We start from the raw sequence: 26,381 nt of genomic DNA on the forward strand, positions 1-26,381 counted from the left end.
TGGATTTCTACAGAGCCCACCAGCAGGGCCCCTTCCTAAGTGAGAACTGTACACTAATCGTGTACCAGACGTCCCCCCAAACAGAAAATTCGCCACCGTTCTTCCTCTGCGGGCTCAAACTAAATTTGAGATGAAACCAGGAGCTGCAGGCTAACAGTAAAAATCCAGGCCCACCTGCATGAAATGACACAGCAGCTGGGGTGGGAATGTAAGATACCGTTTGCACTGCACAGAGGTCACTGAACCACATGGAATTTATGAACACCACAGGCTCAGTCACTTAGCAAGAAACATTTGGAAGACTTTTAATTAGAAGCTGTGTGGCCCAAAGGTGGTTCATCAAACTTCAGAATTTTAGCAAAACACAGTCGCGTCTGGATGGAATTCTATTAACCTCTTCCCTGAAACTAGATGTCGTATCGTCAATCATCATTTTCTTCTCCAAAAAAAAAAAAAAAAAAAAAAAAAAACGTTTGGGTGGCCAAGTTGTCCAAAATGCTCCCTCACCCTCTTTTAACTGGGGGGTGGACCCCACGTCAGTCTAGTGACTAAGGAACAGCGTGAATTGGAAGTTCGGCACTGTACCATGGAAGGATTGATTTCACTGGGATCCACATACATCCTGCTGACGTCATAGAGGGAGTTTATATCTCTTTCCTGGAAAAGAACAGAGAAAAATAAATGGAGCCATCCAAGCTCCCGGGACAGCCCGTACTTAGAACAAGGATGCTAGGTATCCCCTTGTGGTTTCCCGCCCTCTAGTAGAAGAGCTGAAACCTCATGGTTTACTCACCTTGTGGGTGGAGACGGTAAAAAGCTATTAAGAAGTTCCCGAAAACTTGGAAATTTTACCCCAAAATGAGAGCGGCCCCCATGTGGGCCTGTGCCGTGCCAGGCACTGTGCTCCTTTGTGAAACAAAAAAAAGAAAGAAAAACACACCCTGAGATCCAGTGGTGTGCTGGAGCGAGCTCACCGCTCCTCCTGACCCACGTTCAATGTCGGCAGCTTGACACTGGCCACCGTGGGAGTATTTACACCACAGAAACTGGCAAATGCCGCAAACCAGGGCTTCGTTTCACAGAGAGGTGGGTAAAACTCCACCGGCACCCACGGGAGATCCCTCCTGCCCTTCCTCTGCCCCTCTCACCGGGCTTTAGCCCCACCAGCCACATTTCTGTCTCGTGCACGCCTGCCTCCCCCCGACCCCCGGAACTGGCCTCCTGCACGGCTTCCCGGCCAGTCCGCTGCCTGGGCTCCCTTCTCACCCTCTGCAGCAGGCCTGCTCCCACCTCTGTGGCCCCAATCTAACGAAGTGCCCCATCCCTTAGCACGCCATCCTGTTCTCTCTTCTTCACTGTAACTCACCCTGCCCGGTGCGTGTGTGTCACCCGCCTCCCTTTTCTAGAGCCTAAATTTCCCAACGGCCGACGGTGTTCCACCATGCTCCCAGTATCTAGAACAGTTCCTGGCACGTGGTTGGTGCACAGTAAATCTCTTTTCAATAAGTTAATGACTCTGTCTGATAGGAACTGAGACATGGTAATCAGATCGGCTGTCTTCTTCTCTGCTCAGAACCCTCCAACAGCTCAGAATAAAAGCCCGTGTCTCACGGTGGCCCTACACCACGCAGTTCTATCCTTATTTAGTTCTGCCCCCGCCCTGGCTCACTCACCAGCCACAGCAGCTTCCTTTCTGTGCCTTCAGGCACGCTCTCACCTCAGGACCTTTGCACTGGCTGTTCTTTCGTCCTCCTCATAGCTGCGGGCTCCCTCCTGCACCTCCTCTTGTGTGTCTGCCCACATGTCTCCTTGTCAGCGAGATCTTCCCGAGCACCTTGAGAAGTGCAGCCCATTCCCCATCACTCTATCCACTTACCCACCTGCTCAGTGTGTTTTTCTCCACAGCACTTATCACCCACCAGCTGATACATGCTCTGTATATTTTTTTAAACTTCATTTGTTGTCTGTCTCCCCTACACTAGACTGTAAGAGCCCAAGGGCAGGGTCTTTGTCCACGCTGTGCAATTTTGGACGTAGAGTCGTGTGGGACAGACGTAAGTGCTCAAGAAAGGTTTGCTGAATGAACAAACAGATGAATCGTAACCTCAGACAAGATATTCCACCAAATCTCGAGCAAGTCAACCACCTACCATATTGTAGCGCTCCAGGAGCTCGGGGGTCACGGGGTAGCGCAGTTTCATCTTCCGGTAGAGGGCGTGCTTCTCGTAGTAGCTGACCAGCTCCACGAGGCTCTCGAAGTAGGCGGAGGTGCCCAGCACGAAGTGCCGGCCGTCCCGGTTGATGCGACAGTGCTTCACCTTGCCCCTGGCCCTGGGGGGAGACCACATGGTGCTGACATCCCGGCAGCCAGGTGGTGGCCATATAAGCCCACCAACTAGAAACAACCTAGTCATCCATCCTAGGGGACCAAATAAATGAAGAGCACACAGCCCTCCCATGGAATACAATGATGTAGGTCTTTGCACAACAGATACAGAAGAACCGGTACCTGAGAAGAGACACTTCAGAGTGACTCAACCGCTATAGCTCCTCTTGCCCTTCCCTTCCTCCCCAACTACAGGACTTGACTACAGAACACCCTAGTGTCCAGATCAGGGCCAGCAAACTATGGCCCACAGATTAAATCCACCCCCCTCCTGTTTCTGTAAATAAAGTTTTATTGACGCACAGCCACGTTCATCTGTTTATGTACTGCCTGTGGCTGCTGTCACTCTGCAACGGCAGAGCTGAGCAGTTGCAACAGAGACCGTCGGGCCTGCAAGGCCTAAACTATTTATCCTTTGATCCTTTGTAGAAAACATGAGCCCATCTCTCCTCGAGAACTCCGGGACTTGATGCCCAAATCCTTAAATCTTATCTTTAGTGGTCCAACTAGTGCACAAATGGAATTTTTTTTCCAAAAGGGGAAACAAATCTTTTATTTCCTCACCTATTTGAAACAAGAGGCAGAAGAATATCCAAAAGAGAATAGAATCCTCAGTCTTACTAGCGTTTATCAGCAAGAACAGAAATATCTGTGAAAGTAAGTTTGACCCTAACTTTACAGCCAAGAGCATCTTTAAAACTGCAACAGAAATAGTTACTATGCTCAAACTACTTACCTTTTAAAAATTTTGCACCTCAACAGACATTTTTTACTGTTTTAAAAAATACATCCCGTTAAGCCATTTCTTCCAAAACTCCTATCTTAAAAAAAAAAAAAATGCTAGGAGACTACTTCTTCAGTAGCTTACATGCAATGATATTTTATTAAATATTTATTTTAAAAAAAGAAAAGAGGGCTTCCCTGGTGGCACAGTGGTTGAGAATCTGCCTGCCAATGCAGGGGACACAGGTTCGAGCCCTGGTCTGGGAAGATCCCACATGGTGCGGAGCAACTGGGCCCGTGAACCACAATTACTGAGCCTGCGCGTCTGGAGCCTGTGCTCCGCAACAGGAGAGGCCACGATAGTGAGAGGCCCGCGCACCGCGATGAAGGGTGGCCCCTACTTGCCGCAACTAGAGAAAGCCCTCGCACAGAAACGAAGACCCAACACAGCCAAAAATAAATAAATAAATTAATTAAAAAAAAAAAAAAAGAAATACTGCCGAGTAAATAAAACAAGCTGCAGAATGAAACTATAGTATGATCCTATTTGTATTTTTTTTAAATGGAACAAAATATCACTAACAGAATGGCGCCATATATTTTCCACAGGTACATACGTATGTATGTAAAAAAAATTTTTTTTGAGTCTTGATGGAGACACCAGTTACAAAACTGTGCTTTCCACCAGAACAAAGATTGAGATGGCAAAGACCATAGGGGGCTTTAGCTTTCACTGCAGTATCTCAATTTTTTTATAAGGCTAATATACTTACGTAGCTAAAAATTAATCTTAAAACTTTATACAAAAGCTCCACAGGGCGGGGAGGCTCTGGGGTACTGAGGTTAAGAGCATCAGTCAGGTTCTGGCTCCTTCCCCAGGTAACCTCCCTGAACCTCACTTTCATCCTCCACAGATCTGGGGACGCACAGCTTCTGTCTCAAGGTGAGTGTCAGGACCACTGTCCGTTAGGTAACCCAGGGTAAGCCCTTTGCAATGTGTCTGGCACCCAGAAGAAACTAAAGAAATGGATGGTTGGGAAAATATAAACAGCCAAGCCATAACTTCCCTGGGAGATAGGACAATCAAAAGGGGAGAACAGGGCTGGAGTACGAGCTGTGCTTTCCAGCCTCCCGGAGTGTGTTGCTATGAGCCGGTGAACACTAACGCCTGAGACTTAGCTTCGCTATGAAGCCCCTCATCCCACTGAGGGACCCCTCCCACCAGTCACACCCAGACAACAACCTGGTCTCTTTGCGTGGATGTGAAAGCAGACACTTTTCCCTCCTGTGGAAATCTATACAGAAGGTCAGTATACGTTCCCAGTGCCTAGAACGGCGCCTGGTACAGAAGAAGTACCCCACAAACAAATATGTGGGGGGAGGGAGGAAGGAAGAAGGGGAGTCACTTGTAAGTCCTGTGATGACATCTCTCATCCCTACCAGACCACTGGCCTCATGAGAGCAAGGGCTGGGCTGTTTTGATCACTCCTGAATTTCTAGACCTGACACATAGCAGGTGCTTATCAAACATTTATTGATTTCTAATAAAGAAAACCTCCAGCTCTCAGGGTGCCTCCAATCTCATGGGGAGGACAGATGTGCAAGCAGAACACGGTGGATGTATATAAGCTGAGTATCAATCTGGGAGCCCCCCGCTTCATCCATGCATTTCCAGTGACCCCAACCTCATCGCCAGCCTGAAGGTGCCCAATCAGAATCAAGTTACCGGGCTCAAGCAGGGGCCAGTGGGAGCACCTCACAGGACTCACCCTCTCTGTGGACACTGTCCTGGCAGCTCAAGGTAAAGTGAGAACAAAGCCAATGGAGTGTAACACCGAGATGCTCAGAGCTAGTCTCCTGAGGGTCACAGACGAGGCTTGTATCCGAGTGTGTTGGAGGCCAGTTTCACCTCTTGAGCGTCTCAGCCTGCAGCCAGTAAATCCCACCTTTTTTCTTTCAGCCACTGAGTTTGGTTTCTGTCACTTGCACCCGGAAGCATCCTGACTGACGACAGACTATAGCACAATGCGACCCCCAACACCCAGCCCAGTGCCTGGTACAGCACAGATTCAATTAAACACACCCAACTCCCATCCAGGGGGAGCAGGCACCATTAAGAGTTTTTGGGAAAAGAGCAAAGACACCCCTCTGTTGGCAGCACAAAGCACAAAAGAGCCACGCTGGATGGAGCTGGCACACAGCAGGTTCTCAGTAAACAGCAGTGATAATGACCATCACCACCCCCAAGAAGGCAGCTCAGGGGTAATGGGGGGATGGGGGCAAATCCAAATGCCCAGAGGGGCAGACTGGAACAGTAGCCAAGGGGGATGGGTGAGGGCGACAGGAAAGGAAGGACAGGAGCAGCCTGGCACACCAGGGCCCCTACTGTGCAGCCGGTAACCACCTTCACCACGGGGAACTGTGGGCCCAGAGCTGCCAACTCCTTCCATTTTTTATAAGAAGCAATCTGAATTTCCAGGTAAAACTTCTCAGTTTTTAACATCACCATGCAGGCTGAGCAAAACACCCAGAGGCCCAATCTGGCCCACAAGCCTCTTGCTTGGACCTCACAGTAAAGAACGCAGGCTTTGGAGGAGGACAGGCCTGAGTCTGAAACCCTGACTCAGCCTAGGATGAGGCTGTGTGGCTTTAGACAGGTCACTTAACCTCTCTGGGCCTCCATTTCCTTACTTGTAATAACTGGATCTACCCCTCATGGGCTACAGTGATGGCCTCGAACAGGTGAGGCCTTGAAGGCAGCCCAGTGTCCCGAACATCAGTTAGGAACTCAATATCTGGTAGCCAGCATTCTATTAACCATCATCAAGAATACGCAGGGAAACCCTGAAAATGGGGAGATGGAAGAAAAGTATGACCAACTGGGTCTGAACCTCCCTCACATTGCTTTTGGTAGAAATTGGAGGAATCGGGCATCTTGGGGTAGAATTAACGTAGAGAACCACAGTCCTAGAAATGGTCGGTCCATACAACCTTCCCACTGGCAGTTGGGTGTCAACTGTGGATGGGAGGAAACAAGATCTACAGCATCACCCATCTGGGTTGCCAGGGCTGCCTGGGTTCGAATTCCAGCTCCACCACTCACAGACTGCATGTTTCAAGCAGGTTATTTAATCTCCCTGTGCCTCAGTTTCCTCCTCTGAAAAGTGGGTATCACGGTCATGCTGACCCCGCAGAGTTGCTGGAAGATGAGACGAATTAATATAAAACACAATGCTCTTGAGAATACAGGCCAGTGCCCAGCACGCTGAAAGCACACGTCAGTGTAGTCTGCTTTCGCCCTGTATTACTGTCATCGTCGTGGGTGACACCCCGGGCGGAGGACACAGAGCTCAGCCTCCACCTGCAGTTCCCCCTTCGTTCTCCACACCTGCCCTTCCCAAGCCGTCTCTGCAGAGCACACAGTGGGCTCCAGCCCGTGCACCTACCTGAAGGTGATGGCGTAGGAGTCGGTACCTTCCCGCTTCCGGATCAGGAAGGCCCCATCCCGGGGAACCCTCATCAGCATGTCCTCCGCTTCTCCACGGCTCAGCCCATCATAGTACCACCTGCAACACAGGGCCGGGAAAATGGCCAAGGGAGAGGCCGCTGCGACTGGCAGCAGAGGAGGAAACGGTGGGTTCCCGGGATGCCTGAGACACGGCCCTGGAACCCACCACGGAAATTACACAGTGGGCCTCCTCATCCGAAATCACCTCTGAAGACAGCAGTTTTTAAAAAGATCACCCAGACACAGTTTGGGTGAAGCGTTCATGTAGTGGGTCTGCTTGGAGCATAAGCGAATAAATCAACCTACATCTTTACCCACCGCGCCACCCCCCGACCCAAGCATCAGAGGGTGGCACAGTCACCGCAGCGTCTCAGAACATCAGAGGCAGAAGAGAGAGGGAATAGGGTTTTAGGTTTTTTAAAAGATGTGAAATAGCAAATTTTACGGCAATCCATTTGAATATGGACAAGAAGAGTAAAAAATAAAGGTGTCATAGCTATATGGCCTCCTGTGAAATGTGCATTTGGGCAGCCTTCCGCTTAAAAATTACTCTTTTCTTTTCACAACTAGTTAAGCCTTTGCAAGGCCTAACTGATACTCACTTTACAATTATTTTTTCGCTTTCAGAACAAAAGGAATGAGCTTGGACAGAAAAAGGTAACACCGGGCCAAAACTATCTCTGAAAATCAAAGCTCAAGACCTCAGGACCCCGAAGATAAAGGAGAAGAAAGGAAAGGAGAGGAGGAGGGAGAGGAAAGAGAAACAGGCCGTAGGTAACTAGACAGCGGCCGCCCTGGGGAACTGCAAGAGACCCCGGTGGGCCCGGGTGAGGCGCCTCGCGGGAATGTGGGCCCCAGCACACCCTCCAGGCTGGCGTTTCTGATCCGTGAACGCAGTCGCGCCCCCAGAGCACAGGGCACACGTACGGCTTCGACTCGTGCGGGCTGGGGTTGGGGACTGGGTCGGTGAGCCGGAGCTCGAACTCGGCACAGCGCAGGTGCGTCTCGCTGTAGTGCTGGATGAGGGCGTAGATGCTGGTGAACATGAGGTTGTCAGTCAGGTAATACTTCAGGGTCCCGCCCTCCACGGTGGAGCGGATCCGGCAGTGCTGGACGCGGCCCGACCGCCTGCCGGGAGAGGGACCACGTCAGAGCCCAGGCCCGGCCGGCTGGCCCTTCCCGCAGCCGGCGCGGCAGAGAGCCCGGGGTGGGCCAGAGCTGCAGCCGGGGGGCCCCCCGGGGTGGACGCTATGTGCGGCCACACAAGCCTCCGTTTGCTCTTAGCACCCGCCCAGCGCTTTCACACAAGCTGATCCTTGGGGCTGGATTCCAGACCATCCTACCTACTTCCTCTACCCGCTGTCCCCTTTCACCTACGTAACTGCTCCCCTGGAGCCAGACAGCCTAGGTTCCAATCCTGACTCTGCCACTGAGGAGCTAAGTGACCGTGAACAAGTGACGTGTCCTCTCTGAGCCTCCCTATTATTAACCCTAGTGGTCCAACAAGGACAATGATAGTATCCTCCTCACAGAGATGTCCTGAGGATGAAACGAGATCACATACGGAATGTGCTCGGAACGCTGCCTGGTACGTGGTAAGCGTCTTACAGGCGTTAGCTGTCGCGATTATTTGTATGTTGTTAATATTAGAACTTTTATCCTTCAGGTCTCAATTTAAACACCACTTCTTTCAGGAAGTCTTCCTGGATTATTCTCCCAACACCACACTAGACCCCTCTCTTACAGATTTTCATGACGTCTTGCGCTTTTCTCACTGCACTTGTCACAACGAGAATTATGTATCATTTGCCTGATTCCTTTTCCACTGTTCATCTCCCTCCTGAAACTCTAATCTCCATCACGACAAAGACCCTGTCTGTCTGGTCACTGCTAAGTCACTGTGCCTAGCACAGAGCAAGTACCCAAATAAATAAATATCTTTTAATGCATTCATGTACAGATGACTGAGTGAGTGAATGAGCAAGCTCACTATAGCCTCACCCACGGTGCCGTAAGGCCACTTTACAATTTTAAATATTGCACTGAAATATCGCTAATCTTGCTGACTAGGTTTTGGGGGCCTCACCCAAGTCTTGCCCCACACAGCTCGCTAAATAAATTCTGGGTTTCCAGCCCAGCCCCACCGAAGTCTGGCCTGAGCTGGCACCACTTGCCTCACGGCGCCCCATCCCACTGGCTGCGAGGAGAAGGCGCGTGCCCCGGGGAAGAGGGCCATTACCAGAAGGACAGGGTGTAGTCATTGGGGTAGGTCTCGCTCTCCCGCACCAAGAAGGTCCCATCCTTGCCCCCCGTCTCGGCGCAGTATTCCTGCAGCAGCTTCTCGGCACTTGTCCTCTTCTCCACCTTCTTGTGGAACCACTTCTCCCCAAAATGCAGCTCCGTGGGGGCTATATCCTGGGCCGTAAAGAGAAGAGGGGTTTCTGAAAACCCGGACCAGACCCCCACTATCATCACACTGGTCCCTCTGTGCATGCTGATTCCTGAATGACAGACTGGACTGGATAACAGACCAAAAATGGCCGCAGCTCGCTTTTACCCCGAGAGGTCCGGGAAGCCAGCCTCCACTGCCCTCCCCACCCCCCAGCCACCTACTCCTGACACTTTCCCATTTGTGGTGGCCTCCTGGAGTTCTGAGTCCTGGGATAAGGGGTCCCCGGTACAGCCCTCAACTCTACTGTACAGGAAGTCTGAGAGCCATAATACCCTGGGGGCTGCACTCAAGAGATAGTACTAAGGGTGATCAGCAGCCCAGGGGGAGAGGGCAGGAAAGCCAGGAACCAGGCTAGCGGGTAAGGCTGCACAGAACAGCCAAATGTCCCCATCCTCCCCAGGGAGCACAGGCCAAGCAAGGCTTTCAGAGAGCAGGAAAGACACCTGAACCTCACTGGCTAAGCACATGGGCCAGCCAGCCAATCAGAGAAGAGCCAGGCAAGCCTTGGTACCCAAAGAGGCAGCTCCTTGGACTGAGCATGTCCAGGCCTGCCGGCCACAGGATGAGAGGAGCGTTATAGGAGGTCTCCACCTACCGGGGGCTGTTCATCTTCCACAGTCTGTTCAATGTCATCGCTGAAGGACAGCTTGGCATCAGCAATGGCACAGTAGTGCCGAGTCCATTTCTACAAAGTAAAACCAGCGTTAGGGCTTCCCCAGAGTCTCTGCTCCATCAACTCTGAGGCCCAAGGCCCCTGCCTGGCATCACCCCAGCATTCACTGGGGACTCACCTTTCCCACTTTTGTAGCCATTTATGGTGGTTTCACAGAATTCGATCCCCTGTGAGCCATTTCTTTTAAAACCTCTATTTGTTATGGGGTTCTTTTGGCATTTTCAGGACTTCTTTATTCAGTGTGTCTATACAATGTAATATCGTATTCCCTTAATTTGAAGGCTTTTACAAATGATGGGATTGTTTTCTCTGTGTGTGTCCTCATGACTGTCTTTTTCTATTTCATCCACTTTTTAAGACTTTCAGGATTTCTCAGCCAGCCTGTCTAGAGACCCTTTCTTCAACATTTAAATATGACTTAATTCTTTATTTAAATTTCAACCATTTTTAATTTTTATTTCTAGAATGTAAGAATAGACGTAAAAATATACTCAAATGCAGAAGGACAAACATAATATGATAGCACTTAATATGCAGAATCTAAAAAATAATGCAAATGAATCTATACACAAAACAGAAGCAGACTGACAGAAAACAAACTTAGGGTTACCAAAGGGGAACGTTAGGGGGAGGAATACATGAGGAATATGGGATTAACAGATACAAACTACTATACATACAACAGATAAGCAACAGGATTTACTGTATAGCACAGGGAACTATATTCAGTATCCTGTAATAACCTATAATGGAAAATAATCTGAAATACATACGTATATATAACTGAATCACTTTGCTGTACACCTGAAACTAACACACCATTGTAAATCAAATACACTTCAATCAGTGAATCAATGCATCGATCAATACCTACTCAAATGGACTGCCATGTTAGGTTATGGGATACGAGAAGTGCATTAACATTCAAAATGCCTCATTCCCGTCAAAAAATAATGTTTCCTTGGGACTTCCCTGGTGGTCCAGTGGTTAGGACTCTGCACTTCCACTGCAGGGGGCCCAGGTTTGATCCCTGGTCAGGGGAACTAAGATCCTGCAAGCCACGTGGCTCTGCCAACAATAACAATAATAATGTTTCCAGTGGAACTGTCTCAGATTGGAGGACACTAAGGAGTTAGGACGACTAATTGCATTATCACAACCTAGACTGCATCCTGGATCAGAAAAAGGACATTAGTGGACAAACCGGAATAAGGTCCACAAATTAGTTGGTAGTAACGTACCCAATGTTCAATTCCTCGTTATGATAATTATACTCTGGTTACAGAGGATGTTACTATTTGGGGAAACGGGGTGAAGGATGTATGAGAACTCTCTGTGCTTGTATGTGTGTGGGAACCTAGAGTATGTTACATTGAATATAAAACTACTTCAAAATAAAACACTAATAATGCAAAAGAAAAATAGTTTCCTTAAAATGACAAATTCACTTGGCACGAAATGGGAGTAAGACAGGAATCCTCCCGGAGCTCTCCAGCAGGCCACAACGCATTCAGGGCTCTGAGGAGGGGCGCGAGAAGACGCACCTGGTCGATGGAATCCCACATGTACAGTTCCCCCTGCTGCTTGTGTTCATCTTTCTTGTCCTCCATGTTGACATCCACGTCGCCTCGGGGGCCCAGCTTCTTATGCTGAGGGGAAAAACGCACAAAGCCTGTCTCCCTAAGACCCAGGTTAGGATCTGTGAGCCAGCAAACATTCATCCCCATCAGCCAAGCATCCACCGGACCGTCCCACCTCAGGGCCTTTGCACCGTCTGTTCTCTCTGCCTGGCTTCTCTCTCACTACACTGCGCTCTGTGCTCGGCGTCACCTCCTCAGAGGAGCCTCCCTAAAAATAGCCCACACTCCCCTTCCCACCGCGGTCACTCTCTAGCCCCTGGTAGTTCATCTTCACGCTCTTTAGCCTAAGTGTATCTATGTATCTATCTGTCTTCTGTCTGTCTTCCCTGCTAGATTATAAGCCCCATGAGGGCAGGGACTTTGTTTTGTTCCCTGCTGAACCTCCTGTACTAGGTTAGCAGATAGTGCTTGATAAATATTCAGTGAATCAATGATGCGCCCGCATTCTCCAGCACACAGAGGGCAAGGCAAGATCACAGCCAGTCCATGGGCACAGGCTGTGCAGGGCAGTGGAAGGCACACTGGGGGTGTAGATTTCAAAGACCTGGGTGCAAACAGCACTGCTGCTGCTTTCTCGGCTGTGTGACCCTGAGCAGGTGGCCACGCCTCTCTGAACCTCTCATGTCTCATCTGCAAGACTAAGAGGATGATTACGACAACGTCCACCGGGGCGAGTTCACTGACCGTCCATGTGGACTAGCCTTGATAAGTCCCAGTTGTGGTGACCTGGTGGAGGGAGCTCAGGATTGGGAGTCAGACCTGGGCTTGAATTCAGGGCCTATCACCTTCCTCGCTGTGTGGCCTTGGCTGCATGACAATCTGTCTCAGTAACTTCCCCTGTAAAATGGGGGCAACAGGGACTTCCCTGGTGGCCCAGTGGCTAAGACTCCGCGCTCCCAACGCAGGGGGCCTGGGTTCGATCCCTGGTCAGGGAGCTAGATCCCACACGCCACAGCTAAGAGTTCGCATGCTGCGACTAAAGATCCCGCATGCCGCAACTAAAGATCCCACACACCGCAACTAAAGATCCCACACGCCGCAACGAAGACCCAGCGCAGCCAAATAAATAAATATTTTTTTTAAATGGGGGTAACATAGCCCCCCTGTCCTGTAACGCAATGGGCGTGTAGGATACCTGTAAATAGTGCAGCACGACATAAATGTTCCATTTTGTTCCATCGTTGGCAGGAACTAACTGTGTAACCTCAGCTGAGTCAACCTCTAGACCTCAGGGTTCTCACCTCTCAAGTGGGCTGGGGGCCCAGGATTATCCATCCTGCAGGGCTGCCATGAGACTGAATAACACTGACGACCATGCCCAGCCCAGTGTGTGGCACTCAGTGATCACGTCACAAATGCTACTTCCACCCCTTTTCCCTGAAATTGAAAGGGCTGAACCAAGAGGTACCACAGGTGGGGAAGTGGGCGCTCTAAAAGGAGTCTTCACACCCTGAAACAAGCGCTGGGAAATCCCTGGGGACACGCAGAGAGCTGTTCTAACAGAAACGGAGGGAAGCCACAGGGGAGCTGGGAATAGAGAGATGCAACGAGGTTCCCTGAAGACTGACTGCCAAACCTGAGGAGCCCTGGACACCTCCACCGCCCGGCCAAGCCCCCTCTGCCTCTCCTGCCTTCCTCATGCTAGAAGCTTCCCTGAGCGTCTCAGCAGAACCTGCCCCAGGATCTTAGCCAATTCCTCCAAATATGCTGGTGCTCTGACCCCTGAGGGCACCAGCCTCCTCCTCTCTGGATGGGCCTCAGCCAAAGCCCCCTCGCAATTTGGTGTTTCTCTGCCAAGCGGTTTGTCTCCCTACAAGACCGTGACCTCCTGGCATGTAGGAAGTGTCCCCAATGCACCTTAGTGGTCCACTGACAATCTAGGGAACATACCACACATTCACACTACCCCACCTTCATGGATGCTATTCCCCGAAGCCGAAGGGCCTTCTCCCTTCTCTGCCTAGTAAATCCCTGTCTGTCCTTCCTATGAACCTGCCAGCTGTCACTGAAATCCACGCCACTCCTTCCACCGATGGCTGCCCAGCTAGAGTCAGCCCCTGCAGATGGTGTGGTCATGTGACTAAGTTCTCACGCACTGGACACAACAGCCCAGGACTGTCCAACTGATGTCCCACCCGCTTACCAGGAATCACTCGCCCTGGACCCCTCACATTCCCGTTTCTTCGAGCTGGAGCTCAATGTGCCTTGCAACCCAGCATGGACCACACACAAGGACAGTGCCCTAGGGCAGAGCCTTAGCCAGTTCTGTGCCATGGACCCCCCCCTGACGTCTGGGGAAGACTACGGATGCCTTTCTCAGAATAATGTTTATAATGCATAAAATGAAAAGAGAAACCAATTATATTGAAATACAGCTACTAAGTAAATAAAAAATACTTGCAATATACTAACACATGTGCTTCTTTATTAACATCTTCCAAAAGATCTACAGGCAGATCTAATAACCATCATAATTTTAAAGTAGTGACGAGCACACGTTATCTTGAGATACTGGCAACAACTGTAGAAGTGAAATGAAAATATCCATGATTTCTGCTGGTGATAAAGCCTCAAGCAGCTTGTTGCCAATATTCATAACGGAAGGAAATGTCAAGTTTTACTTACATGTTAATAAAGAGGCACCATTTTTGCCCAAAGTTCACATGCCACCACCTCACAAGTTTTATCTGTGGATTCTCTGGGGGTCTGCAGAACCCCATCTGAAAACCCCTTCCCTGCGAGACCGCAGACCAAGATGAGAAGATCCTGAGTCCCCGGACAACCTCGTGGACCAGAGCGCAGAGCTCCTAGAATGCTCTCCCGCACATCGAGTCTTGAACTTACACGACTGAAGCCACGGTCCCTCTGGTCTCTTGACCCTAGTAATGCACATGCCCAAATGCCACCCCTCTCCTGGCACCCGTGGTACAGCCGTCACTCACCCCTCCCCACAGCCACCCATCGCCCCTAGCGCACGCAGCCCTGCGGGACAACTGCTCACTTCCAGCCCACCCCCCCCCGCCCCCACGCAAGAACAGGGCCTGGGTCTCTGGAACAGCCCCAGCACCTCACGAGGGCCTGACGCAGAGCGGGACGTGGTGAAGATTTGCCAAAACAAATGCACGGAAGTGAGTGAACACTTCCGGGGCACTGCTGTGGGCCAGGGCAGTTCCAAGCGCGCTGCGCACGTCCTTCCGCGTTACGCTCGCGGCACGCGAACAACGTGGGTGCCATCGTGACCCCCCAGGCCGCGAGGACGCAGAGGCCGCGGGAGGCGGGGCGGCCCGGCCCGGGGCCGGCGCGAGGCTAGCGAGGAGCACGGGGAGCCCGTGCCGGGCCGCTACCTTGATGATGATCTTCTCCCGCAGCTGGCTGGGCGACGGCAGCTGGTCGGCACTGGCCTCCGTGGGCTTGGTGAGCAGCAGGTCGCCGAGCGCCTCCCGGAACGCCCGGGCCATGTGGCGTTGCTGCTCCACACAGCAGTGCTCCTCGATGGACAGGATGACGGGGAAGCTGCGGGCGGCGGGGGCGGCGCTCAGCACGGGGGCGGAGGCCGCCCACACGGGGCCGCCCGGCCCCGCCTCCGGGCCCAGCGCGTGCCCCGTGCTCCCGGCCTGGGGGGCGCCCACACGCAGCTGGGGCTTCTCGGCAGGGCCTCCGGCCAGGATGGAGCCCGGGGTGGGGCGCGTGTGTGCGGGGGGGTAGCTGTGTCACTATGTGGGGTACGCACGTGTGTCTGTACGTGGAGAACATACGTCTGATCGTGTGTCTGTGGAGGGGGTGTCTGTGTGTCTTTGTGTTCCGGGGGTGTCCTATGCAGGCGGTGCCTCTGCACGTGAGCCTCTGTGTGGGATGTGCGTGAATGTACGTGCGTGTGCGCTGGGGGGAAGGGGGCGTCTGCGTCCATCCGTGGGGGGACTGCCCGAGTCTGTGGGAGGGCGTCTCTTGAGTGTGTGTGTGTGTGTGTGTGTGTGTCCACGTGGGGTGTGTCTGCAGGGGGGGTACGTTTGTGTGTGCGTCCGTCCACCCAACCCTAGCTGCCTTCCCCTTAAAGGTGAACCACCAGGAAGGAAATCAGCCAACCGACCTCGAGGTGACAAAGGCGTGGTCTTTGATGGCCTGCACGACGTCGTCAAACTTGATCTTGGTGGTCCGCGTCCAGCCGTGGTAGATGATAGGCTTCCCGTCGGGCCCGTCCCAGCAGTCCACTGAGGGCAGAGACGTGCAGCCTCAGCACCCGCGCCTCCCTAGTCCACTGAGGGCGGCCACGCTGCCGGGGTGACGACCGCGCCTCCAGCCCCGGCCCCCCGCACTGGCTCAGTCACCAGGACCCCGGGGCCAGACCCGGCATCGCCCTCAGGGGCCACCAACATGGGGACGCGTGTTACCTATGCGCTTACAGGAAGATTTTGGTCGTCTAATTAAAGGTCCCGCTGTCCAAAAGAAACGAAATGTTTCTTTTTTAAAAAGAGATTTATCATGTGTTTTATCTTCTGATTTGACTTGTCTAAACCTTGGCTTGCTTTTTCTGCCAGCGGAAAGAATACAGAGCAATGGGAAATTTATCTTTAAAGATTCACGGTAAAATATTCAGACCGAATAGGTGATGCAGAAGGTAAGCATCCCCTATGTTTTTGACCCCCAGAGGGAATAGGAGCTGACAGTTTCAAACTTGATTTTTTCACATTTGCTTTTTCCTAAGGGGGGAAAAAGGCATAAATTAGGCAACACTCTGTAGGAATAACCGCCATGAAGGTCTGATACCGTGATGAATGCTTTTGATAAAACTGGAGCCTACATCAGTGGTTTGTGCCTCTTCTCAGCCCAGTACAGCCGTGAGCCTCTGGCGCTGAGTCGGGCCGGGGGCGAAGGGTGGGGGAACGGGAGGAGGCACCGGCTCCCGGCCACGTCCGGGTCCTGGAATCACCTCTGCCGGGGTGGCTGTGAGCAACCGGGGACAGAAGAGTCAGGGTGGCGGCCGCGGCAGGGCCGTTGCTAAAACACGCAGGGTGTCTGCTGCCTCGAACACAGCAGCCCAGAAAGAAGCCGAGGGACAGGAGGGCAGTAAGGCCGTCCTGGCTACTGGCCTCCCAGCCCCTCCACTGTATCCGGACACTTTCTGGAGCCCAAGGTGCTGTGGCTCCAGCCTGGCCCGGCTCAACACCACTCCTCGTCGTGGCGACCTTCTCTTCTGGGGAAAGGTCCCCGGCTGGTGGCCGCGTGGCTCACCCCAGATGCTACGGGCACCTGGGTTCTCCCTCCATCGGTCCCGTGCATCCCCACTACTCGGGCCTCCAAACAAAGCATCCAGCAACAACACAGCCAGTCTCAGCCCGCCGTCTGCATGGCCGCCAGTGCGAAGGGGGTACTCACGCTCAATGCAGCGGCAGCCCATCCGCAGACAGCGGATATAGGCCTCCGGGGACGACTCGCTCCGAAGCTGGTCACCCGTGAGGTACCTGGACGAGAGGAGGTGGGCGGCTGTGTGGGGGCAGGCCTGCAGCTCAGGGCATCCCCGAGGAACTTCTCAGCCCGAGCTCCCAAAGGCCTGAGTTCTTCCTGTCTACAAAGACCCGCATTTAGGATCCGGGCCAGACACATGCAGTCGTGCAGCCGATCCAGTCATGAGCCTCAGGCCGTGATCGTGGGCTAGGAAGGATAACCATCCTGGCAATCCAAGTGTGGGCTCGAGAACGTGTGTTCTTTCGAGGAGAATTTGGTCAAAGGGTGTCAGGCGGGAGACTGACGTATGATGATAAATTAACAACCCCCCTGCCCCACCGCTGCCCCTAGGCCCTCAGTCTCAACAGGGCAGAGATGGGCCATCATTGTGATACCAGGGCCCCAGGCCAAGCACAGAACAGAGGGAACTTACTACCCTATGAACTATGTCCACCAAAACTGACGTGAAAATACCTATTTTTATCCCTCTCCTCCTCACCACATTCCCCCTTTAAGAGTCTGTGGTGCTCAGCTGTTTTCTAGGTTTGGTAGAATTGACCATTCTAAGACACAAACTCAAACCAATGGACATGGTGGGGAAGAGAGAACCATGAAGTCAATTTGCCCCGGAAAAGGAAGGTACCTTCCAAAATGCCTGGAGATGAACTTAAGGGCCTTCTCTCCAACTCCTGCCTGGACTGACACTTGGTAAAGTACCAGTCGACAGCTCTCTGGATGCCCAGGACCCAAGGCCTCCACCCCCTCACCTTACAAAGCAGACTATCAGAATTTGAGTGTAACACCCATTTCTCCCTTCCCGTCTGCTCTTTTTTGCAATCAGGGCAATCTTCCAAAGATACACATTTGAGTGTGTTGTTCTCTGGCCTAAAAGCTATCAGTGGCTCCCACCGCCACTGCCCTCGTTCTGACTTCAGCGATTCCACTCAAGCTGACCCTCCTGTCCTCCTCTCCTGCCACTCACCCTCCCATCTAGTCCTACTAGACCCCCCTCAGTTCCTCCTGCCCCTGGACCTTCGCACATGCTGTTCCTCTGTCTGAAACCCTTCTCCTTGCCTCACCACCTGTTCTTCTCTCACCAACTCCGGCTCATCATTAAGACTCCAAGGAGGCCTTTTCCCCTCCAAGCACATGAGGATGGGACTGCTCCTGCCCTCTTCACTGCTGTATCCCCAGCACCCAGCAAGCACAGGGCCTGGCACAGGGCAAACTCTCAGTAAATATCAGTTCAATGACTAACTCAATTGCTTTCCTGTGACTACTAAGAATGAGATGCCCAAACCGTGCAAACCAGCTTTGTCGACTTGCTTCTTAGGGCCACAGAAAAAGGTTTATTATTGCAAAACCAACTGGGAAAGACAGACGCATCTCCCCATCCTCCAGAAGCTTTCACATATTCCAATCTGAGCAGCGAGGGCCTGCACTCTGCCCACTGCCCACACGCTTTGCCAGAGCAGTGCACTTGAGCGCCCACCGTATTGCCCTTCGCCTGCCTGACCCACCGCAGGCTCGCGGTGAAACTCACGTGTTATGTGATGAGGAGATCCAGTAATGAGACAAGGGGTTGTTCATGTCCTGCATATCCACCACGTCATACTTCTCGTCCCAAATGCTGTTCTCCCGGGAAAACAGGTACGTGAGGAACTAGGAGAGTCACAAACACAAAGAGGGGACCATGACACTAAGGACGGGTGGTGCCGGGTTCTTCTGGGTCTGTGTCAACACGGGGAGATGGTACATGAATATTCAACAGGTGGTCTCCAGACCTCAGTTACCCAAGTTTTCAGTGCAGAAAACTCAGACTGCAATAGGCGGTACCAACACACGTTTCATTGACCTATACGGTATTTACCTTTTTAATGTGTATCCTCAAATATCTGAGGCTACAAGAGTATATGCTGCCCATATATAAGTTTTAAGGCATAATAACATTATGAACATGTGAACCTACCACCCAACATGAGAAACAGAACATGCCAGCATCATAACATCTAAAAGGCAGGAAATTTCATATCCCAATTCCTGACCCCTTAAAAAAAAAAAAAATCAGAAGACTGAGTGACAGTGGGTAACACTCTGTTTCCTGGGAACCACGGTACATGGAACTGGAGCTCCCCAGTTCCCCCTCACACAGGGACAAGAGCACCCATTTTCACATCGTGCAAGAGCCCCATAAACCTTGGAATTTCCTTGCTCTGCTTGTAATGGTTAGAGACTCCCTGGTAGCACACGCCCTCTAGTGACAAAAGCAAAGATCCCGCCCAGGCTATGAGATCAAATAGAGGAGGAGAAAAAGCAAAGGCTGTGATGGTTCAGGACCTGGAAGGAAAAAAAAAAAAAAAGAGTTCTCGACTAAGAGAGCCAGTCTCGGGGCATCTAACAGCAAAGCCCTCCAAGGGAAGAGACCCAGAAAATATACCTCGGAGGACAGAGACTTGAATCACAAAGCCATGCCAACAGGACGAGGAGCCCACTTACCTCATCCACAAACAGGAAGGGCTCGGCAGTTTCTCTCATCGTGTCATCAATGAACTTTGTCATCCGCTCACGGACTTTGTTCAGATCCTGAGCCCAAAGCTCCTTAGAATGATAAAGAGAACAAGAAATCATCAGAAAGAGGAATTGCAAAATTCTTTGCCTCCCAGGATCCGGTTTCAGTCAAAGACCGAAGCATGGACGTATTCTGCATGCACATGCAATCAAGGCCTCACCCTGTGCATGGCAAACATTTTCCCTAAAGGACCAGAGAGTAAACATTTTAGGCTCTGGGCCCCAACCACTCAATTCTGCTACTGTCGTGCAAAAGGAGCCACAGACAACAGGCACACAAATGGCCGTGGCTGCGTTTGTAAATAAAACTTTACTTATAAAAACAGGCAGTGGGCCAGATGTGGCCCCTGGGTGTAGTCTGCCGACTCCTGCTCTACGCTAGTTCCTTATACGTGTTATCACAGGAGGCAGGGAGCACAGTTACATCAGACCACTGGGGTTACTCGCCTGGCTGATGCTGGGCAAGTTACACACCTTTTCTGTGCCTCCTCATCCATTACGTGGGAATAATGGTATCTACGCACAGAGGCTGCGAGGGGCTGGACGAAATAAGGGTCTGTGCTGAACACAGCACCTGGTACACAGAAGGTGCTCAAATCACGGCATTGCGTGAGCAATCGTCATCCTCCCACGACATCTCGTTTAGTCCAGAAAACTCTGCAGGTCATACACTGTCATCGTCATTTTACAGACAAGGAAAGAGAAGCTCAGGACATCACACACGATGATCCCAACTTCACACAGTTAGTAAGTAGGAGAGCTGGGCTTCCAAATAACTGAACTTTGGAAAACAGACATAGAATCAGTCCAAATCAGTGAAGTAGTGCTTCTCAGACAACAGTAACGCCTGAAAGATACATGACCAGTTCAAAAACAGCTTCTGCACGGTCTCAGAACTTCGAAAGCCCTTTAGAAAAAGAATATATAACATAAAGTAACTTTATTGTTTTCCTCTCCAAACCCTAAAACCCCAAATATTCATAGACAAAAGGATGACAGCTGACCCACAGATTCAACTTTGACTCATGTTTTCTGGGTTCCAAATATTCTAAAATCTCTACCTTTAAGAATCATAAAAGCAGATGTGCTATCAGACGTGTGCAGTTGGATGGGAAGGGTCAGATCAGGATGTTTGAAAGAAGGAAAAGCATAAGGGCAGACACAAAAGAGGTGGGTGCAAATCAACAATAAGCCTTGCTGTTCATCCTTGCAAATCTACTTGGATAAAGGACACCCAATAGCTGGGAGCTGGGGGAGCATCCAGTTCATTTGAATACAACAGCGATGCAATCCTTGAATACCAGAACATGAAACTCAAATTGTAGGATACTTAATGCAAACGCCTTGCCAGCCCTAGACGCCCCCAAAAGGCCAGAAGCTTCCTGCTTCCTTCTCCTAAAAAGCTTTCGCATAAAAAAAACACGGGTACTGGACTTCCCTGGTGGCGCAGTGGTTAAGAATCCACCTGCCAATGCAGGGGACACGGGTTCGATCGCTGGTCCAGAAAGATGCCACATGCCGCAGAGCAACTAAGCCTGTGCACCACAACTACTGAGCCTGTGCTCTAGAGCCCATGAGCCACAACTACTGAGCCCACGCACCCAACTACTGAAGCCTGCACACTCTAGGGCCCGCGAGCTGCAACTACTGAACCTGCATGCTACAGCTATTGAAGCTTGCGCACCTAGAGCCCGTGCTCCGCAACAAGAGAAGCCACCACAATGAGAAGCCCGCGCGCTGCTCGCCACAACTAGAGAGAAAAGCCCGCGTGCAGTAACGAAGACCCAATGCAGCCAAATAAATTAATTACTCAGTTAATTAAAAAAAAAAACAACACATGGGTACTTAGCTGCTATAACCTGGAACTGCACTGGCTGTAAATAAGAAATCTTCTGCCTAAAGGAGTTTAAAATATGAATAGTCTGGGAGGGGGTAGAAAAATGTATCTACTTGGTATGGGGTATTGAGTTGGGCAACTATCAATATAATAATGAAAATGATCAGAGTATTGATGAGAGGAACAAGCATGGTGAGGCCGTCAGCACTGGGCAGGGGCAGCCCTCCGGGTTCTGTGCTCACGCTTGTCACATGGTGGCTCATTTAGAACTCACACAAGCCCAGGCAGGACATACAATATTATTCTCCAGTTATATAAATAAGAAAGCTGAGGCTTCAGTCATTAATTAAGTTGCCCTAATGATGAGCCCAAGACCAACGCAGGCACATCAGTTCCGGGTCAGTTAGTGTCACCCATGCCTCCCAGGGCTGGACTGCGGCACATTTAACCAGCCCCCGAATGGAAATTCAGATCAGTTCCAAGTTCTCACTTCTATTAAAAATGCTGCCATTATTTCTTTAGGGTAAGTTCCTAGGAGAGCAATTATTTAATCAAAGTATATAAACCTTTTTTCAAAGTTTGCATTTTAATTGTGTATTGCCAATGTGTCTTCTACAAACCTGTACTAATAAGCACACCAAGTGCTACAGTGGCTATTCCACATACGAGCATCCACCACCCCCAACAGACGTCCTAGGTCACTGACTCTGCTCCCTGCCAGCGTCCCACAGAGCGCTGGGAGCTGGGACATTCAGGGTCCACGGGACGGATGGCTCAGAGGCCCCACCCCTGGCAGCACATCTTGCTCCCATCACACGCACTCACACAGATGCTCGTGGGCTGCCTACGTCCTAACTCCCAGATGCGGGATCCTGACGGCCTGTACCTTGCTCCCGGCCCACAACCCTGATCTCTGAGGGCAGCCCAGCCACGGGGCCAGTGTAGGGAAAGCCTGAGACCCTCCCCTGGAATAAAATTACTGAGCACGAGGTGGTGGATTCCAGGATATAAGACGACTTGTCTCCAGGAGTTTAACCGTTTAACTTCCACGGCTCCCTACAAAACTGAGTGATTCAGCGCAAGGAAGAGCACGGCGGAAAAGCAAACAGCCTGTGCCTCTCTCTCTGCGTCACTCTCCCGGCAGCACCGCACCTTGCATGTAATCGTGCTCAACCGAATTCATGGATCCTCCCCTCGTTTCACCTGCCCTGGGTCGTAGTCTCAGGCGGGACAAGGAAGCCTTCTCTTGGTCACTCCCATTCACCCCACGTGGGGAGAGCGTGACACCTCAAAGTCCTCGGTCACCATTCATCATGAACCACAGCAGCTAACCGCCTCTGCACCTCGTGCAAGTGTGCGTCTGTTCGTTATTTTCCCTACAATCAGTGACATCTGAACATGGGATGTGTACTGTCTGACACTAAGAAATTCGTGTTCATTGTGAAAGGTGTAACAGGGGTACTATGGCCATGTTTTCTTAAAAAAAAAGGCCATTTCATAAGAAAGACATATTGAAGTATTTTCAAATGGAATGATACACAGTCCGGGGTTTACTTTAGAATTTGCCAGCAAAGAAATGAAGAAGGAAGGAAGGGAAGGGAGACACGTGGGTATGGAGATGGAGGATGGATGAAATTAAAGTGGCAAAATGTTCTTAACTTTGTAATCAGAGTGATGGGTACAGGGTGGATTATGATGCCAGCCTGTCTACTTCTGTGTATGTTTGAGATGTTCTACAATACGAAGTATTTTTTTAAAGTAAATGAACTGAGTATTATTATGAAAAAGACTATATATTGTTATTATGAAAAAGAGTCTATTAAAAAAAACTAAATAAAGAGAATAAAAGTAAACGAAACTCCAGTGATATAAATAAAAATTTGAAATAGATATGTGACTACGCATATATATATACGTACTCATACATACACACAAAGATCAAGACCATCTTGTCTAATCCCCACAATTCTGAGAGGTAGGGTTCTCATCCCCACTTAAAGAGGAGGAAAGTGGGGCACAGAAAGGTCAAGCCACCTGCCCAAGGTCACACAGCTAGTGAGAGGATGCCAGGTTTCTCTCCCTCTAACTCAGTTTCTCAGCCGAGGCACTGCTGACATGTGGGGTTGGGTAGTTCCTTGTTGGGGGGCGGGGGGCTGACCTGTGCACCTCTGGATGTTGAGCAGCATACCTGGCCTCTACCCACCAGATGCCAGGGGCAGCCATTGCCCTGGGGCAGAACCGTCCCCTAGAAGACCACTGCTCCCCACAAACTCTGACTCAGCCACCAGCTCGGAGCCCACACGCAAACGTTCCGGGAGACGTCCACACGTCATTTGTTTAACGACAGCTGTGCCACCTCATCCCCCAGAGGAACCCCAGGCTCGTCCACCTTAGTCACACCCTCCGCGAGTCAGGGAAGGCTTCCTGGGGAAGCGACACCAGAGGTGAGCTGGGGGGAGGAGCAGAAGCCGGCAGGTGAGAACACCGTCCGCCCGCCCTGGGGTGTTCTCCTTCCCTTCCTCCATCTGGGGCCTGGGAAAGGGGCTGATGAGAGGCCAATCTCACTCCAGAGTCTAAGCCCCCAAGGCAGCGCTGAGCAGGGAGACGACACCTGTTTCATGACGGCAGGTGGTGAGAAGGTGAGCAACCGCTGGGGCAGCCCCACCCCAGGGGCCCTGCTGTCCTCTCACCTGCTGTTCATGTAAGAGGAACCGCTGGAAGTCGTGCAGGTGAACAGCGGAGGCATCCGGCCGGTCGGTGTTGCTGTCCTCGGGGAAAGGGAGGGTGTTGAGAGAGGGCCATCCAACAGGCAGGAGGCGATCCCAGCCAGCAGGACGGCCACCCAGACACCCTGCCGAGTACCCCCTGCAGGGCCAGATGCAGGCTGGCCAACAGGAAGACAAAGGTGACCCGGACGACATCCCTGACCCAGGAGGATTCAGAGGGGCCCTGACACCAGAACCTGGGAGAACTGGGCCCTGGAATCTACACTCAGCTGCTCCCAGGTGGTCCAGGTGCAAGGCAGAAGGAAGGGGGAGGGAGAAGGAACGGGGAGGGAGGGAGGGCGGGCGGGCACGGACAGGCGCAGACAGCAAACGCCCGGGCAGGGCTGGATGTGGAGAGCGTTTGGGGTAGGCGATGCTGGAGAAATGACTCCAGAGTTGGCTGAGCCATCGAGGGCTCTGAAGCAGGAGTGTGGGCCAGATGAAGCCCCCAACCCTGGCGGACATGGAGAATCGGCTGGAACATGCACGACGAGAGCCGTGGAGCCCGCAGAGGCCCGCTGCTGGGAGAGTTTTCCATTTGACACGGACCCCTTCACCCTGAATAAAGGGAGACGCCACCTCGGCCAGCAGCTTGCTGACTGATGGCCTCGTGGAGAGGATGCTCATTGCTACCAGAATACCAGAACTGCACTGGACTGGCAACCCTGTTCGCTACGGAAAGTGTATCCTGCAGAGCAGGGCATTCCCGGGAAATCTGTACTTTTCCCTGAGCACATGCAGCGGGGGTGGAAGGGGGGAGGGGTCTCTTTTGAAATACAGGAGATAAAACACGCTTTAGGCTTCCTCTCTTTACTAAACACTCAAGGTCCAAAAAAGTCTGTTGTCTCTGAGTGTGTTTCTAACCTTCTTTCCTAACCAGCTTCATGGTCCAACACTAATCTTTTCATTAAAATACCACATAAGAATTGGATTCGTTTTATATACATTTTGGAGTCTTGGGGTTTCTGGATTAGAATGTAACAGAGGGAACAGTTGCCAGGGCACCCTCATCAATGAGGGCTGCTTCCAAAAAGCAGGCCCAGGTCAGCGGGCCGCAAATCATATTCTAGGCGCTATTAACTCCATGGCAAACATTTCTCCCAGGTAGACAGGCTTGGAGGACATAGAACACTTTATAATTAGGGGAATTAGTAAGTGTAGTAGAGGTCCTGACAAGTCCTGCAGCACTTAGGTTTTAATAATAATATCATTATCACTATTTAAGAGCCCTGCCATGCACCACATGAAGCACTTGATATGCTTCAACTCACCTGAATTCAGTTCACTCTGCTTAGCCAGGAATTTCCCCAACTCACCTCTGGGAAAGGAGGTCCTGAAGCAAGCAGGCTTCTCTACAGAACCTTCTGGGCCACCCTCCCAACATTCCACAAGCCCTGCTGCTGTGCACGTTTATTCGTGGCACAGGCTTGGGATGGCCAGTTCCCCAATAGGGGGACCCCACCAGTGCCTGCCGGAGAGGTGACCCCCTGGAGTTCCGATGGCAAGGCTGGGGGGACCCACAAGGGCACCAACGCCCGGCACAACCACCCAGAACAACAACCCCGCAGAGGTGCCTCACCCCAAGATGAACACGGAGGAATCCTTTTTGAATTCATCAAGAATCTAAAATAGAAAACAGAAGGGACACAGCCATGAAACAAGAACGTTAGACAAGTCGAGCCACTTAATGCAAATAAAGAGATTTTTTTGCGTTAAAAAATTATCATGGTCATTTATGTGACTTGCAAATGTTCAAATATTTACATCTTTACACAAAAGGTGGAAGTCTTCCTCACCCCTTGCAAAGTCTTTTTTCTGAAAAGCAATCACTTGATAATTTGGCAGGTCTCCGTCTAGAGTTTGTTTTACGGATATTCATTTAATTCTATCTTATATTATATTACATCTATGTCTCCCAACTTTTTGCTGTTGTTTCAAGCTTTACGTATTATTCAGCAGCCTCAAATCGCCCTACCTCACTACTTTCAAAACCCACACTGTATTCCATAGTATGTCTGTCTTTCAATTTTCTGCTATTGTATCCAGTATTACAAAGAATGTTCATGCATATATATCTTTGTCCACTTGTGCCAGCATTTCCATTGGGTAGATTCCTGGGCAGGAAAATGCCTGGACACGGGGTGTATACTTCGGCAGATTCACCAAATTGCTTTCAAAACAGCTGTCCTGACCAGCATGCCCACCAGAGAATGCACACCCTTTTCTGCACCCTCACTGGTACATTTCCAGTCCTTAATATTTCAATGAGCTCATTTCTAATCCTTGAATTCAAGAGAAAGAGAGAAATATTGGACAGCTCTGGTCCTACACTTCATGGCCTACTGATCTCCCAACCACTGATGGAAGGATGGAGAGCTCCTCCACCA

At 51.1% G+C, this 26,381-nt stretch overlaps 1 protein-coding gene and 1 non-coding gene across 2 annotated transcripts in view; one reads left to right on the top strand and one right to left on the bottom strand.

Annotated features, from left to right (window-relative positions):
- Window positions 1-26,381, bottom strand: part of PLCG2 (phospholipase C gamma 2) — a 163,031-nt gene that overhangs the window by 51,707 nt on the left and 84,943 nt on the right. The window contains exons 8-21 of the mRNA XM_068527469.1: window positions 25,574-25,617; window positions 23,920-23,992; window positions 19,321-19,422; window positions 18,368-18,486; window positions 16,756-16,841; window positions 15,470-15,590; window positions 14,727-14,895; window positions 11,287-11,391; window positions 9,665-9,754; window positions 8,857-9,032; window positions 7,545-7,745; window positions 6,556-6,675; window positions 2,151-2,331; window positions 586-657 (exon numbers count right to left, since the gene is read on the bottom strand). Coding sequence (XP_068383570.1) covers window positions 586-657; window positions 2,151-2,331; window positions 6,556-6,675; window positions 7,545-7,745; window positions 8,857-9,032; window positions 9,665-9,754; window positions 11,287-11,391; window positions 14,727-14,895; window positions 15,470-15,590; window positions 16,756-16,841; window positions 18,368-18,486; window positions 19,321-19,422; window positions 23,920-23,992; window positions 25,574-25,617 — 1,659 coding nt within the window. The remainder of the gene's footprint in view (window positions 1-585; window positions 658-2,150; window positions 2,332-6,555; window positions 6,676-7,544; window positions 7,746-8,856; window positions 9,033-9,664; window positions 9,755-11,286; window positions 11,392-14,726; window positions 14,896-15,469; window positions 15,591-16,755; window positions 16,842-18,367; window positions 18,487-19,320; window positions 19,423-23,919; window positions 23,993-25,573; window positions 25,618-26,381) is intronic.
- TRNAG-UCC (transfer RNA glycine (anticodon UCC)) lies at window positions 10,712-10,785 on the top strand. Its single transcript has one exon. It is a non-coding gene; the product is annotated as a tRNA-Gly (tRNA).

Source organism: Eschrichtius robustus, chromosome 19 (assembly GCF_028021215.1).
Source record: "Eschrichtius robustus isolate mEscRob2 chromosome 19, mEscRob2.pri, whole genome shotgun sequence".
Taxonomy (NCBI): Eukaryota; Metazoa; Chordata; class Mammalia; order Artiodactyla; family Eschrichtiidae; genus Eschrichtius; species Eschrichtius robustus.